Source organism: Aspergillus uvarum, assembly GCF_003184745.1.
Source record: "Aspergillus uvarum CBS 121591 unplaced genomic scaffold BO82scaffold_22, whole genome shotgun sequence".
In the NCBI taxonomy this organism is placed as follows: Eukaryota; Fungi; Ascomycota; class Eurotiomycetes; order Eurotiales; family Aspergillaceae; genus Aspergillus; species Aspergillus uvarum.
Window position 1 is genome coordinate 282,488 of NW_020291319.1, and position 16,017 is coordinate 298,504.

Genomic DNA, 16,017 nt, shown 5'->3' on the forward strand with positions numbered 1-16,017 from the left:
TGTGTACTGTAGAGTAGGTACTGGTTGGTTGCAGGTGCTGAGCATCAACTGGAACTCGCATTCGAAATGCGACGAAAGAATACGCACGCACTGCAACTTGATAAGGTTTCCTTCAGAACGTCGGAGTGGAAACACCACTAAACCCGATCGGGTGGCACCGGGGTCCGCATCAGACTAACCCCTTTTAGGTGCATGTTTGGGCCTGAGTTCCAGCCCCAGGCACTCACTCAACTTACTATTGCTGCTGCTGCTACTGCTGCCCTTTCCTTCCTCCTGCACATTGTTAACCTTTCCCCCTCTCCGACTTTCATCCCCTCCCCCCCTCCTCCACCCTGACTGATCATGTTTGAGACATAGTACCATGCTGGTCCTTCAAAATCATGGACTTTGTATGTTTGACTCTTTCCTCGTATCCCATTCCAGATCCTCGTGCTTTCCGTCAAAGCCAAACAAACTGATACAAAGCAGTGGTCTCGTATTATCGGGGGCTCCCGCTCGCTCTCTACTAAGAGCTTTCGGGCAACTACTCCCACAGAGCGATTGACCTCGTTCAAGCGAACGTGTAATACTCTGCAGGTATACCATCGTCTTCGGCAGGAGTAGCTCGGGATCCCATGCTGATCTGATCGTTCCAGCAAATATGGCGCTCCAGCAATTCTCCATCGGGCGAGCAGTCCGCGACAGTCAACGCGCGCAACTGCATTGATCGGCTGATTTCCGTCCTCAGTGACGAATCCCGTGGCCCGGCCCCTCATCCATGCCTCGCATACGCCTCCTCCTCGCAGATCTTCGTCACCGTCACCAAACTCGCCCTCTCCTCCTACGACGATGGCATGCTCCGCTCCGCGACCGTATTCTTCAACACTCTGATCGATTCCGAGGTCGACGGGGTGGTCGATAACCGTCTCTTCGCGCGAGCGCTGGTGGATCTCGTCCGCCGGGCGGACAAGCACTCGGAAGATGTGGAAGGGAGACTCGTCGAGCTTCTGTTCGGGGTGGCCAACAACATCCGCCTGCAGCCCCACATCCTTCCGGCGTGGTTCGCGCCCCGATCCGACGAGCAGGAACGGGAACAGCAGAGTACCAACGGGGCGGAATTCGCCGGTGCCATGAGAAAGGATGACTTTCCGCTGTTCTACCTGCTGGTGGAATATGTGCACCACGCGGGCCGCGCGGGCGATTTCGCCCGCACCGGTCTACTTTACCTGATCGAGACGGCGTCGAGGTCGAAGAATCTCGAGCGATGGCTGATTGAGAGCGATCTGGCAACGTTGATGGCAACCGGTCTGGGCGCGCTGTACAGTCAATTGGGAAGGTGCGTATGCAATCATGGAGGGGTGTCGCAGATCTGCTAGGCCCAACTGACCATGCCGGTTTAGCTTGACGTTCCCTGAGAACACAGATGAGAACATCCCGCATATCGTCGCTCTGTCGGACCATGCCAATCAAGAAACGGCCCTTCCCCCGCTGGTCGGCCCGTCGATGGACTCGTTTATGTCGTATCTGCTGTTCTGGCAGGACACGATCGACCACTGCAAGTCGGCCGAAGTGAACGGGTCACTGTTGGATCATTTCCAGGTACTGTTCCTGGAACAGCTGCTGTAAGTTAGAATCTACCCATCATGGTTTGTTGTTATGCTGAGTATGTCCGCAGGTACCCATCGTTGCTCGAATCGTCGGATGTTGAGGGTGGCTCGACGGCGGCGGTACTTACCTATCTCTATCGGATCCTAGAGTCGGTAAACCAAGAAGACCTTGTGCACCGGATTCTCCATTTTCTTCTTGCCTCCCCTTCCGACTCAGAACCCGTCAAAATTGACATGTCTGTTAGTCGACGGAAGTCGCTGGATGTGTTGGCTGCGTTTTCTGAAGAAGCCGCGAGGCCTTCACCATCCTTGTTCAACCTGCGCGACCTGACTTTGCTTGGACTCCAGTCGGCTAACCGTCAGACTACTTTGGCGACACTGCGTCTCATGACTGTCGTGCTACAGAGACATCACTCTTTTGCACGGTCATTGGTTCGCACCGTCCCAGGTCAATATGCCAAGCAGCGGACCGTTGGCGCTCTCAGCGTTGAGCTTCAAGAACTGCTCGGCATGGCTACGTCAATCGTCGACGATCCGACATTAAATGACTCTTATGATAACTACCTGAAGGATGGGCTAGCGATCCTAGAATCCCGCCTTTGTATGGCCCTTTCGGAGGACAACCCAGAAGACCACCTTCCTCTCGAACTTCGACAGGATGACCCCATTGTGCACGAGCTACTCCACCGCCTCGAAAACTTCTTCACCAATAGTGTAGTTGTGAACCTAGCCCTTACAGAGGTCTTGGGAAGTATCGTTGCATCCCATTTGATATCTCTCGATGGATGGCTTCTAGTAGATCCGGCGAAATATGTCTACACATCGGAAGAAACAGGCGCATCCGATCTTGTCGACCAAATCAAGCATGCTTATGAAGAGCCAACGTGGGCTCAAGCTGACATGCCAGCTCTCAAGTCGACCCTTCAGAAGCTCGTGCAAAAGATCCAAACCTGGCGTCAGGAGATCCCCGACTTCGATATCCTTGTCGCCGCGCGCCGGGACCTACTCCATCAGGACGACGAGCCGGCTCAAACCCCCAACCGTTCACAACGGGGTTCCCAACCGCCCACCCGGTCTCCCTCACAACGACCGACCCCGCGCGTTGAATCCGAATACGGCTCACCAACGCCCCGAGGCAGGCCCTCTAGTCGACCCTTCGATCGAGCCACCGCCAGCCCCTCCCCAACTCGAAATAGTTCCAGGGACCTTTTCTCCGCCCAAGACCTCCCATTCCGACCTCCACGAGAAAACTCCGTCGCACGGAAGAATGCTGCCGACGAACTCCGTCGACGGCTCGAGCAGCCATTCGCAGTGAACTCTCCTCTTACCCCCGGTGAAACCACCGCCCCCGTCATCACCGACAACTTACCAGAACCCACCCCAACTGAGCCCACCTCAGCTGATGGTGGGAGTTCCGACACCGCCCAGACCCTAACCCCAACTCCGGCTTCCGAAGGTGTTCCTACGCCCGACGAACCCCCCACGTCCTCGGCCGTCCTCGACGAAGAGGATGACCACCAGGAAGCAACATTGGGCCACGTGCTGACCAACGTAATTTTGTTATACGAGTTTCTCCTCGAGGTCTCGGCCATCGTTCAGGCACGCGGAACCTTATTCGAGGAGGCGGGATACCCGGGTCTAGGGATTGCTCCAGCGGCGGCCCCCGTCGAGATAGAATAGACTTCAGCCACAAGTTCGGAGCAATGGGGAGGCAACCGGTTCACAAATCTGGGCAGGTCCTATGTGAACGAGATCTCATGAACGGTGACCAGGGTAAATGTATGTTCTATCTGCGGATGAAGGTTCTGGTTCGAAGGGCCATAGTGGTGTATTGTCTTTTCGTCGTATCTGTCTTAGTATATCATGGTTAAAGCTGGGATATATCAAACTAGGGGATTGGATGGAGATGTACAGTATTGCCATGTTTTTATCAAGAGTGTTTCTTCTCATCACATTTATGCATAAGAGCATTTCCGGGTCAATCGGGAGCTTGAGTCAAGGACTCCAGAGGATGTTGTTTGTTTCCATATCATACAGATACCAAGTCCCCTTACCTAAACGCATAGAACTAATCACGAATGTTACTAGGAGTTGCTATATCGCCGTCAATCGTTGAACACATCGCCAGTCAAACAGCACGATATATACTGGCTGTCTGGCTGTCTGGCTGGTCATCTGCCCGATTGAAGGCTCTCCTGATTCGCTAGTGAGGTGTATATATACATCAAATCTATTTAGAGAAACCCTCGGCTCTCCGGCAGCTTGTACCCATATCCGAGCAGCATCATCATCATCATCACTACCACCATCACAGCAGCAGAGAAGGCCAATCTTTAACGCAGATACTGTACATCCACCATCAAAACGGAGAGTAGTACATACTTCAGTGCATATACAACGATACCTTGTGTTGCAATGCCATGGATAGACACTCCTTGGACGAACCCTCTCTATATACGCACCCATACATGCAGCGTCTGATCCCGAATGTCCCTACCTACCTACCGGCCGTCTTACCCACCTGCCTGCCTGCCTGCCTGCCTGCCTGCCTGCCTGCCTGCCATAGCCATAGCCATAGCCTTGGGAAAGGGGCGATAACACCCGAATCTACCAATTTACTCCTGGAATGGGCGGTCCACCGCCACTACTACAAAAACAGACACCCGCATGCATTCTCACACGTCCCCACCAGCTGGAGACCATCCAATCCACCCTATCAACCCTCCACCCACTCGACATCCCACAGATCCCATTCCATCATATGGACTGACAATCCCCAGAGCTGAAAACCGAACTATCGTGACCTGGGAGAAAGAAGGAAAGAAGAGTAAAGAATACATTCCACAATAACCCACCTTAAGAGGTTACCGAATACATTTCAGAGCGTAGGCTTTGGAGCGTGTAGGCTTTGAAGCAGCACTGGTGCAAGGAAGGAAGAAAGACAAGGGCCAGGCTACCTTGCCCTACCACACCCACCTGCCCCGCGTCCACACGCGGACGAAATCCACCTTCTCCTTCACGCCCAGCCCGACCCGCTTGACGCGGCCCAACCGCGCCAGGGAGTCGGCGACGTGGTCGAGGAGCGCCGCGTCGGAGACAGCCGTCGCCTCCGGGGAGGAGGAGGCGCTGCGGGTCGAGGCGTCCAGGGTGTCGAGGTAGTTGGTGTCGTAGTTGGTGCGGCGGGTCGACGAGCCGGTCGATGCAGCGGAGGCTGTTGTTGTTGTTGTTGCTGTGGGGGTCACGCCGCCAGCGATGCGGACGCGGATGCAGTGCGTGGGTTTGCTCAGCAGGTTCCACAGGAAACTGAGGTAGCTGCCGGGCAGCGGGGTGACGACGTCGACGGGGGTGTAGCGGAGACTGATGGGGTAGATCTTGGTGGCGGGCGGGACGGCGAGCAGCGCCGGGCTGAGGGGCAGGATGGCACGGCCGTTGGTGGTCGTGCACTCCGGGAAAGTGACGAGGGCGCGGCCGGGGTACTTGCGGAGGAGGGCGTCGAGGGTGGTGAGCTTGCGGGCCGCAGGTGCGGTGGGCTGCGGGGCGCCGAAGGCGCGCAGGATCGCTTGAAAGAGCGAGATCTGCTCGACTTCCGAGGTGTTGGGGTAGCATGCGGTGAAGATCGGGTCGAAGATCGCGGCCAGGTACAGCGGGTCGATCGGGGAGGTGAAGGAGGAGGCGATGATGGAGCGCGGGCCGGGGAGGCGGGTCTGGTCTTGTCGGTGCAGGGATCTAGAGGCCGTGGGAATCGAGGGCTCAGTGGGATTCATTGATGTGTGTGTGGGATGTTGGTGTAGGCTCCGGTGGAGGAGATTTGGCGGATTTTGAAAGACATGGCCGATTTTGCTTGCACTCACCCTTTTCGCACGCCGTCGACCTGCAGATCAATCCACCATATACTAGGTATCCCCAGGATGCACCAGAGGGAGGCCTTCTTGCCCAGCGATCCGATCGGAAGCCATTGTAGCACCAGGAAGTAACTCAGGCAGGCGAACACAAAGAGCGGCAGTCGGATCCAGAACAGGACAATGCGGACGGGGATTTGGAGGTAGCTGATGGGCTGCGGAGGGATGGGGAGGAAGGGTGCGATGCCCGAGCCTGGCAAAAGTCAAACTGTGAGCCCGGCAGATACCGAGACAGGTACGGAATGCTGACCTCGATCTCGGAATTGAGTGAATTTCTCCATGGTTCAGTAGGAGGAGGGAGGGTGGTGCGTGGTGGGTGATGGAGGAGGTTGTGTGATCGCCGATTTGGCCATGTGCTAGCACATTACCAGCAGTGTGCCTTGTCTAAGAAGTAAGACCAAAGCTGGGTATGGACCTCGAGTAAGAAAGAGAGAGGGTCGAGGGGTAAAGCTGGTTGAGCTCAACTGTTGGAGTTTGGAGTTGATTGATGCTCTGGGTGGAATTCACATGTCCACAACGTCCACAATCCCACTAGCCTCCTTTGGGATGAGAACTGCCATATGATGCCGGACGAAAAGCCGAGGCTCAGCCACATTTCCCTTTCGGGAGAGCTGCACCTCTCAACTCGCTCATTGTTCGTCACGGTATAGCTATAATATCGCGGCATAAGTGTCTACCATTGATGGAAAAACTATACGTATGCTCTTGAATATCAGCACACTAGGCTAGAGCCCCACTGGCAAGTGGTTGACATGACTGCTGCAAATGACGTCCAGCAGCATCACCGCCTTGTCTCGAGCCTACATGGTACAAGACACTCCAATGAACAATCTGTGTCTATATTCAAAACCATTTATAATTTATACAACATTTATACAAGAAGGATAATACGAGTCGATCAAATATGCCTCTCATGAACGAGGCAAGCGGAACATATAGACGGCCACTCCAACCATCATGAATGCCGTGGCAGTCATCATCCACGCCAGGCCAATCCACGGCCCTCCCAGCTCCAGCCCGATTTGAAACACGGTCGTGATCGACAGACTGGCAATAACGTTGCCCATCGACTGCAGGACCTCGATGATCGTGAACAGCCGCGCCGTCTCCTCCCGTCTCACCAGCGTCGTGATCAGCGATCGCGTCAGGAAGACGAACCCGGACCCGGAGGTCTGCAGCAGCAGGCTCGGAATCAGCATGTACACGTGGCTCGAGAGCCCGATCCCCAGGGTCCCGACCGCCAAGAACACGATGCTAATACGCATCAGGGTCAGGTCCTTCTGCGTGGGCTTCATGGACTTGAGCAGGCGTCGCGAGATGGCGGGGAGCACGAAGAGGAACAGCGGGATGGTCAGGGCCGGCTTGAAGGACATGAGGAAGTTGGCTTCTGCCAGGGTCCACTTGAAGCGGGTGGAGATGTACTGCACCAGGAACCAGGACGAGCCGCGGCTGAGTCGGTAGACAAGGAACGCCGTCAGGAGGAGCATGATCTGGCGGTTTTGGACGATGAAGGCATAGGGCGCGAAATAGGCCTGGACTCGGCGTTTCACCGCGGCGAAGACGGTTCGTCTGGTAGCGGTAGCGGTGGCTGCGCCGTTCTTCTCATCGACATGCGACTCCCCAGGAGCAGAGTCCTCGTCATCACTGGATACCTCCTGCTCCTGCTCTTTGCTCGGGACGGATTTATACTCGGCGTGGCTGGAGAAAATCTGTCCGAGTTCCAGGTTATTCGACTTCTTCGAACCACGCCCTGGGGAAGCGCCCATCGTCTCTGGTAACGACAAGGCGAAGAACATCCCAATAATAGCGAGTGCCCATCCCAGCAGTAGCGGCAACCACGGATCGAGGGCCATCAGCCACGAGCTGGCCGCGCTGGACGCGAAATCGGCCCCCATACCCGCCACCCCGAACTTGAAAAAAATCGCCGCTCTGACGAACTAATCAGCAAAAACACGCACGCAACTCCAACCAATCGCAACAAGCATACCGTTCTTCCTCAGTCGAGACATCCGACATCATCGTCCAGATAATCGCAAACGCGACGACCGGTCCCCCGCCCAGCAGCCAGGCCAACGACGACGCCCACACGGTTCGCAGGGGGAAAGTATCCGGGAACCACATCACAGCCAGCTGCATGAGGCAATTGAGAACGAAGCCTGGAATGCTCAAACAGATGGTGGATTTCCGGCCTAATCGGTCTGCCATCAGACCATAGGGGATTGCCAAGATAGCACCTGCAGAAAGGACATAAGCAAGAAGATTCACACGCGCATCAACAGTCAAAACCATTCGGCAACAAGGTGATGTGTGTAAATGACAACAAGAGACAACAGAGGGAGAAAGAGAGGCTCCGATCCAAGGGTTATTAGGCAGAATCATGAAACACATACTCAAAGTCCCATCGAAGAACTCCATATACCCCTTCACGGCGGCCAGATCCTGCTGGACCTCCTTGATCTTGCACAGATCCTCGTCGACCTGCCCGTTGGCGCCGATTTGCGTGGGATCGTACTGCGCATAGTACTCGCGACAGGCGATCGACTCGAAGATGCGGGTGACGGGCCCGTTGGACATGCAGATGCCGACCTCGACGGCGAGGATCATGGCAAACAAGGTCACCATGAGTCGAAAGCGGATTTTCTTGTTGAGCAGTTTGACGTCCTCATCCTCTTCTTCGTCGTCGTGGTGGTGGAGTGGGTCCATACCCTCATCCCCATCTTCATTGTGCTTGTGGGCTGCGTTGGTCCGGTGAACGTTGGAATCGGAGGCGACGTCGGCAGCAGCAGCAGCAGCCGCAGCAGCCAGGAACGGGGCATCCTCGCGGTCGAGGGATTCTTTGAACGGGGTCGACATGGCTTTTCTCTCAGCTCCTATGGGACCATGGCCCGTCCGGATCGGATAGAGAGAGGGAGAAGGGGGGACGTGTGGTGAAAAGGAAAGAAGGATTTTTTGTATATATACGAAGGAAGAGGAAACAATTTTACATGTGGACAAAATTTCAAAATCTATCCATCTAGTCACGCAAATACTCAAATTGAGCCATTTTTGGGGAAACTTGGGAGAGAAGGGGGAGGGGGGAGGGATATTCAGAGGACAGAGGGGAGAGGGAGAGAGGAGGTGGGGAGTGAGGGAAGCAAATTGAAGATGAAACCTCCGGGATAGGGAGTTCAGAAAGAGAAAGAGAAAAGGGAACAGTCAGGGTGCATATTTCAGTATAAAACAGCAGCCCAGCCCCGGCCCCAGTCTCCGCCAAGCGGGAAATGCCAGGTCCAGTTTTGTTCTTATTATAATTGCCAGTACCAGAAGGTACAGTACATTCAGATAAGACTCCACTGCCGGCGTGCTCAATACTCCTAACACCACCTATGGCAGACTAGCTGCCAATCCCGAAATGGGGCCGGTTCTCCTATTTTGAGACCGACTTTTTGGGGCGGAAGAGAGCCCTTGCTCTCGGCAGGAAGGGCATTAGCACCTCTGAGATTCCCAGAGAACCGGTGGGAGCCTCAGGAGCAATAGAGTGTAGCATCTTTTGTCAATTGTGAGAGTGATTGTGACGGATGCGGTGTGGTCCAGACGAAACAGAACATGGCCGTGGATGAATATACCGTACAGTAAGTAGTACTGATGATGCGGAGCTGGCGCGTCCTCGGATGCGTACGGCAGGCAGCCAAGGCATCAACTCAGGCAGCCTTCCGCGAGTGCAGTGCTTACCCAGAGGGAGGTAGAGCACTCCAGGCTGCGAGATCGGTACAGTATGAACATTCTCGTATAAAGTATTTGTTCAATGGGAAAACCATGCTGCCTGCAAACCACCCTGACCCAGTCGATCAGGCTGCTGATCGAAGCGAGATTCTTCATTGGACTGAAATGATCGATGCCACTGATTTCAAGGGTGGTCTTTCCAGGGGCTGATCCTGACTCAGCAATCTCCATGCGATACCAGCCCACTCAGAGGCCGCTAATCCTAATCCGAATCGATGTGGACTCCACCGCCCGGGTAATTCTGCCCTGCCAAACATTCCATCCGACTGTCTGGCCGCTTCCAGACTCAACGTTCTATCGGGATGCTCCAGCTCCAGCCAGCCAGCCACAAATGCCTCCTCTAACATAAAACAGATGAGACTTTCTGCCAGAGGGGATTAGACACATATAGATCTCTACATGTGCATTAATCAATGGATTTACTTCATGGGCAGCCTTGGAATGTGCATACAATGCCCTATCGTGACCGATAACTGCCTCAAGAATGATGTCTCTTCCCATTCTTCCCGGTGTCTTCCGGGCTGGAAGTAACCCAAACTAATATATATTAACCAGTACAATTAATGGTGATTGAGAACGGAACGCTCGACCGGGTTACACTAATAGCAGCATGGCTCAATAAGTCTAATGCCTATAACTTCGTTGTGGCAACTATCTCTCCGGCAAAAAAAGAGAGGTCTAGACTGAGAAAAATCACAAAAGTCGCGTCGTTAGCGGTTGGGATCGTCTCTCGGAGTCACGCCGTCAAATCATGATAAATGCAGACACAAAACAAAAATATGAAAAGAAAGAGGGGAAAAAGTGATGGTTAAAACAGGAAAATAAGAATGGTAATATGCAGATCCAAGAGGCCAGCTCTAGGGCACTTCTTTGTCTCCCCTCTTCAGCCCCCCGGGCACATCAATTGCGTCCTTCACCCATGGCAAGGACGCGATCTCGTCAAGGTTCTTCCTCTTGGTGTTGCGTTTCAAGAGTCCCTCCACACATTCTCGCGCGCCTTCCAGATCGCTGCCCTTGACAGGATCCCACTCGCCGTCACTGTCCGCATACCGATACCAGGACCACTCCACCCGCGCAATGCGATGAGGTGTCCGTGCGCGCAATTTCGCTGGGTCACCTCGAGTACCCGGCAAGGCGTCGAATGGCAGCCGATTCTCCATCATCGCATACAGTAACACGCCCAACGCCCACGCATCTGTTGACCGTCCATCGTACGATTGGCCCATCAAGATCTCTGGCGCCGCATAATCCTCGCTGCCACACCGGGTCTGCAGAAGTGGGCTTTCCGGAGGCTCGGGTATCCGTCGGGATAGACCCAAATCGCTGAGGGTCACGATTGCTCGATCGTATGTGCGCCAGTCGCTGATCGTATCCATCGCGGCGACAGGCAGATTGACAAGAACGTCTACAAGTGGGAAGACAAGTTAGGCCTCGCACTATGTAACAAGTCCGGAATACTCACTCTCTAGCTTGATATCACGGTGCACAATGTAGTGCTCGTGTAGGTAGCGAACGGCTGCTACCAATTCGGCAAACATGCGACGAATCACAGGGGGACTCAAAGGCCGGTTGCTGGAAGAGGCCACATCGAAGAGGTCTCCGCCTGGACAATAGTCGAGGACGAGTAGTGCGCGTTTCTCGTCGCTGCCAAAGGCTTTCAGCTGAACCAACGAGGGATGATTGACTGATTTAAGGATCTCCACCTCGCGCTTAAGAGAAACCTCCAAGCGCTCTTCGTCCGCGCCTCCCGCCGGTCCATACTCGATAATCTTGACCGCGACCAACTTCTGGGTCGCGAGGTTCAAGTCCTGCAAACTAGAGCCGTATTGTGATGGGTCGCTATCGCGCGTCTCCACGCGCATGGCTAGACTGACTTGGCTGAACGTTCCATGACCCAGTTGACGAAGTTTGCGATATTTCCGGCGTTGCTGAGTGCGCACAGAACGCACCGAGTATATCTCATCCGCAGTGTCAGGGACAGGTGTAATAACAGGTCCACCGTCATCTTCATCGAGCCCACTGCGGCTACTGCGTGGCGGACTTGGCGGGCGAACGGTCGGCAATGCGATTCCACGATGTACGGCCAAGTATTGCTCCCGATGGAGGTTGTGCGCGTTTGAGTCTGTGCTGGTGGAGGTGGAGATCCCGTGTGGCGCGCCGGTTCCCGAGACCACAATGGGTCGTGGTTTAACAGGCACACTTCGGCCTGGGGGGACATATTCGCTCAAACTGCGGTTGCGCGCGTGCTTGGGAGCGGATTCGGCCCGTGTTTTCGTCGGTGACTCGAGCGGCGATTCGTGCAGTTTATCCGATAGTGTGTAATGTTTGTTTCGGCTTCGTGGTCGGGCTTCACAAGCTCCGAGCATGTGCGATGAATCGCTTAGTCGCAGACTCAGACTTGAGCCTTTTCGTGAGACCGTTGAAGGGGTCCGGGAGAGAGATTGAGAATTGCGCCGGGGGTGTTTCCATGGCGACATGCCACTGATGGGCGACGGTAAAGGGGTGATGTCGCCCATTGCTACCAATTGTGGTGACGAGATTATAGAGGCCGGCGACAGCGAGCCTCCACTGTTGGGAGGCGCCGCAAAGAGACCGCGTAAACTAGGGGTGCGACGGGGCAGACTGCTCGAGGAAAGACTGTGGTGTACCAGGGTGTCAGCGTCCCTGGGAGGGCTCATTTGACTGAAGATTGGCAGATCGGTACGTATTTGCAGCGAGGGTAGAGGATGGTGAGGGTTGTGCTGGGCAGTCGGGTCATGAAGGCGGTTCGACGGGGGCTGGAAACTATATAGAGGAGGGGAGTCAAGGCTCCCTTTGGCAGGGATTACTGCATTCCGATCGAATTCATCGTTACTCGAGCCGGTTGATTTGTTGGCCTCGTGCGACTCGGATTGAGGCGTCGTTGCAGATCCTGACCTCTCGGTCGGTGGAGAGTAGTCTGAGTAGACCATCGAACGTATTAAATTGGAGAATTTGGTTTGAGATCTATGGTATGGTTCGAATTGCGGTTCTGCAATCAATCGCCCGAGCGGGAGTTGCGACGGCGCGCAATGGCAGTACTAGAATTGCGGGTAAGGTCGGGGCTGCCCAGAAACGAAAAATCCCTCGGATCAAGCTTAAGCAAAGCCCGTCGAATTTGGCACTAGAGCTCGGGAGGATACCACTTAGATAGGAGCAAGTCAAGAGAAGGTATTGTGGATATTGTTTTAGGAGACAGAGGGACAATAAGATGAGAAAGAAGAATAGGAAGAATAGGAGTGAATGGAATAGGAGGGGGAGAGTGAAGAGAATGAGAGAGAGAGTAGAGAAAGAAAGAGGAAGAGGGGGCCCGGGGGGATAAACGGGAATAGGAAAGTCTTCTAACCCAGGACAAGTGAGCAAGAGTATGAGCAAGCGCAAGAGCAAGCAAGTTAGAGAACGGCAAGAGGCAAGCAGGAAGAAGCAAGTAACCCAAGGTTAGTAAGTAAGCAAGACAGCCAGCCCCAGCAAGCATGAGAAGCAAGCAAGCAAGCAAGCAAGCAAGAGCAAGCAAGAGCAAGCAAGAGCGCGCAAGCAAGCTCTAATAAGAAGCGGAGAATCTCGTTCCAGTTTCGATGATGACGCTGCCCTGCAACGGAACGAAAAATCCACGCGGGGGTCAGCTGATAACACTTGCCTGCTTTGAGCCTAGCTCACACAAGTCTAGCCTCCACGAGGAAAGACGCTACCCCGCATCAAGTAATACCGTTGGCGGAAGGCCCAGAAGGAGGATCGGATCTTGCCTGTTCAAGTAAAGGAACTGGAAGAGTTCAGAGACAAGTCCGGTGAATTGACCCTATCTATCATTTCCTGAGTCAAGGACCAGGGCCAGCCACTTATCTACTCCGTCGCTCGGTCCGGATTGTTTGCGACGGCCGCGGCATAAAAGATAAGTCGAGCTTACTCCGTCGATAGATCGATAGATCAATAGATCAACAGATCTCTCTATCTCTCCCTCTCTTCTTCACTATCCGAATGGCTGAGTAGTAATCACATTCTGCTAATAAGGTTCCAATGTGAAGCATGCATTCATCCCACGACTCCGAAGTCGCCCTCAGCGTTTACCTAACTTGGAAACAATCCAGAGTTTCCTCGTCATGTGCCTTGCATCGCCGAAATGAACTGCGGAGATTGAACCCGCTTGAGCGTCCTTTTCCTTACCTAAGGTTTGACGACAAGCCTCTCTAACCGGAAGAGTGTCAATACCAAATCCCAGAATGGGAGGGCAAATTCAATTCCACCATGCTGAACGTCCGTCAGCAGTATGCGTTAAATGGATGCATCGCCGCTTTACCTGTCATTACAGTGGCGATCTGGCAGATCGTGATACAGACGGGCGCTGCAGAGAAATCTCCGTGAGGATGCACTGTCAATGCCGTACAGTGCATTCATGTTATGTATAAAGAAATGCCCTGCCCTGCACTTCGCACTGACATCTCTCGTCGCGCAATTGGCCGCGGAAGCCCCGTCGACCTGGTTCTCCTTAATCTAAATGCATTTTTCGCGTCTCTGGTCCGGTCGCAGCCTTTTGACTAACCGCGGCGCGGGACCAGCCCAAATCTCATTTAACTAGTGGACAGCGATAATACCCTCATTTTATTACTTTTTCAGCCCAAGGTCATTTGACGCACTGTGCACATCATCATCGGCGGCCACGCTACCTTAGCGTCGGCACTAAAGTTGTAGACTTTGACCAGTGGGAAAGGTGGAAGCAATCGCATCCCCCCTGCTGCTCTGCGTTTCCTTATCCCGTTTCAGGGTCATGGAGCCGATCCTCCTGCAGTGCTGCCAGGATACGTAAGCCAACGGAAGGGGAAGGCGGTTTCCTGTTCAACAGGTTTCATCTTTCCTTCGCGCATCAGAGATTTGTACTGCAGACTTTCTCACGGTCGCTTCAGGCCAATTTTTACAGAGTACGGAGTATACAGCATGCTTATGCATCCAGCCAGTTTGATATGAGATAGATGCACAGAGACTCCGAGACAAACGGCCGATTCAGATCACTAGTACTACGATGCTAGCACGTCGTCTACTAACAAATGGTGTATAGGGCAACCTGGCACCGATTGTCCACGGAAGGCATTACTATAAGTATGACTAGGTACTATAATAAGAATAGTGGGTAAGGATTGCACTCGAAAGAGTAGAAGGTGATTGCTGCATTATGCTGAACCACCGCAAACAGAAAAGTTTATGTAAAGTCAATGCCGACCACTCATAATGAGTCAACATGCGTCACTCTGAGTTACCCCACATCAGTGTGAGCTACCGTGAAGAGTCCCGTAGCTACAAGCTACAAGCTAAACAGTCCACCTGGGGTAAGCAAGTATATAAACATATCCTAATCAGCACTATTAGACCATTGATCTGCTCAAAGCCACCATATCCAGCCTAAAGACGCAAAGCCGCATTACTTCCTTCTATCAATCCATCTCAACTATCACTATCTCCCGCAAAATGCCACTAACCACCACCACCACCACCACCACCACGACATCCACAACAACCAAGCCCTCCACCCCCCTAACCTTCTACGACATCGCCACCCGCCCTCCTGCAGAGAAGAATGCCTGCTCCCCGAACCCCTGGAAAACTCGGTTCACGCTGAACTTCAAGAACCTGCCGTACAAGACCACCTGGGTGCCGCTGCCGGAGGTCGCCAGCGTGCGCAAGAGCCTGAACGTGCCCGCGTGCCGCCAATTCGCCGACGGCAGCGACTTCTACACCCTGCCGATCCTCCACGACCCCACCACCAACACTTTACTTGGGGACTCCTTCGACATCGCCGCCTACCTCCAAGCCACCTACCCAACTGCCGGCAGCGGCGACCTCTTCCCTACCCAACCCCTGGACTACACCTTCCCGCTGGACCCGCCGCCCATCGTCCCGCTCTCCGAGTGCAACGCCAACAACCCCGCGCTGGCCGCATACGCCCGGTTCAACGTGCACGTCGACGCGGCGTTCACGGCGCACACCCAGCTGACCGTGCAGGGGTTCCCCTTCGACCCGGCGACGGAGGCGACGACCAAGGCGGAGTTCGTGCGGCGGGCGCAGCTGGCGGGCGCGCCGATGACGAGCTGGGAGGATTTCAAATGCGAAGGGGAGTACCGCCACAATATGATCCTGTCGTTCGAAAAGACGCTGGGGGCGATTGCGGAGTTGTTCGTGCAGAATCCCGAGGGCCCGTTTGTGCGCGGCGTGAGCGCGTGTTATGCGGATTTTCTGGTGGGCGCGTGGTTGCGTATGTTCAGTGTCATGTTGCCGGAGGAGGAGTGGGCGTTGGTGAAGGGGTGGCATGGGGGTGTCTTTGGGCGGTTGCATGATGCGTTGGAGGTTTATGCGGATGTGAAATAGATACCTGGGGTTGTTTTGTACCCCGATTGGTTGGAGGACTGGTGTTGTGGTTGGGGTTGCGGAATATATTTACTCAAGACCTATCTCGCACTGTTATACACGGGTGGCCTGAGAAGGGCTTCTGAGAAATGATTAGCTGGTGTTAATGAATACAAAAGTGGTATTATTGGGAATGAAAATGGAATGACTCGTTGCAAGTATCGGGAGGAAAGGACGAGGTAAATGTAGGCTCGGGCTCAAATATCAGGGCAATTGATATCAGCTACTTCTGGAGTCCTTATAGTAGGCAGGCAGGACAAGGTAACACAGCAATCTGCTTGTAAAATCGACTACGGAGTAGCGCAAACAGACTCAGTGACTGACCATGACCATACTTCAGTAAAATTATACACCATCGA

The 16,017-nt window shown here is 54.1% G+C and overlaps 4 protein-coding genes across 4 annotated transcripts; 2 read left to right on the forward strand and 2 right to left on the reverse strand.

The window, feature by feature from the left end:
• Nucleotides 1-312: 312 nt before the first annotated feature.
• On the forward strand, nucleotides 313-3,612 carry BO82DRAFT_431716 (uncharacterized protein). Its single transcript, XM_025640732.1, has 5 exons — nucleotides 313-389; nucleotides 469-576; nucleotides 636-1,315; nucleotides 1,380-1,601; nucleotides 1,655-3,612. Exons 1-5 carry the CDS (start codon nucleotides 381-383, stop codon nucleotides 3,264-3,266), a joined length of 2,631 nt encoding a protein of 876 aa, XP_025492698.1. The 5' UTR covers nucleotides 313-380; the 3' UTR covers nucleotides 3,267-3,612.
• Nucleotides 3,613-4,549: 937 nt separating this feature from the next.
• On the reverse strand, nucleotides 4,550-8,338 carry BO82DRAFT_374006 (MFS general substrate transporter; the record flags this gene model as incomplete). Its single annotated transcript, XM_025637394.1, has 6 exons — nucleotides 4,550-5,312; nucleotides 5,438-5,678; nucleotides 5,713-5,869; nucleotides 6,439-7,357; nucleotides 7,473-7,719; nucleotides 7,876-8,338. 6 exons carry the CDS (start codon nucleotides 8,336-8,338, stop codon nucleotides 4,550-4,552), a joined length of 2,790 nt encoding a protein of 929 aa, XP_025492699.1.
• A 1,715-nt stretch (nucleotides 8,339-10,053) lies between these two features.
• Nucleotides 10,054-12,293, reverse strand: BO82DRAFT_62909 (putative protein kinase). Its single transcript, XM_025641406.1, has 2 exons — nucleotides 10,710-12,293; nucleotides 10,054-10,652 (listed from the first exon to the last, which is right to left on the reverse strand). The coding sequence occupies exons 1-2, from the start codon at nucleotides 12,196-12,198 to the stop codon at nucleotides 10,105-10,107; spliced, it is 2,037 nt and encodes a 678-aa protein (XP_025492700.1). The 5' UTR covers nucleotides 12,199-12,293; the 3' UTR covers nucleotides 10,054-10,104.
• A 2,292-nt stretch (nucleotides 12,294-14,585) lies between these two features.
• Nucleotides 14,586-15,822, forward strand: BO82DRAFT_353723 (uncharacterized protein). The gene has a single exon (XM_025635033.1). It carries the CDS (start codon nucleotides 14,723-14,725, stop codon nucleotides 15,617-15,619), a length of 897 nt encoding a protein of 298 aa, XP_025492701.1. The 5' UTR covers nucleotides 14,586-14,722; the 3' UTR covers nucleotides 15,620-15,822.
• The last annotated feature ends 195 nt before the right edge of the window (nucleotides 15,823-16,017 follow it).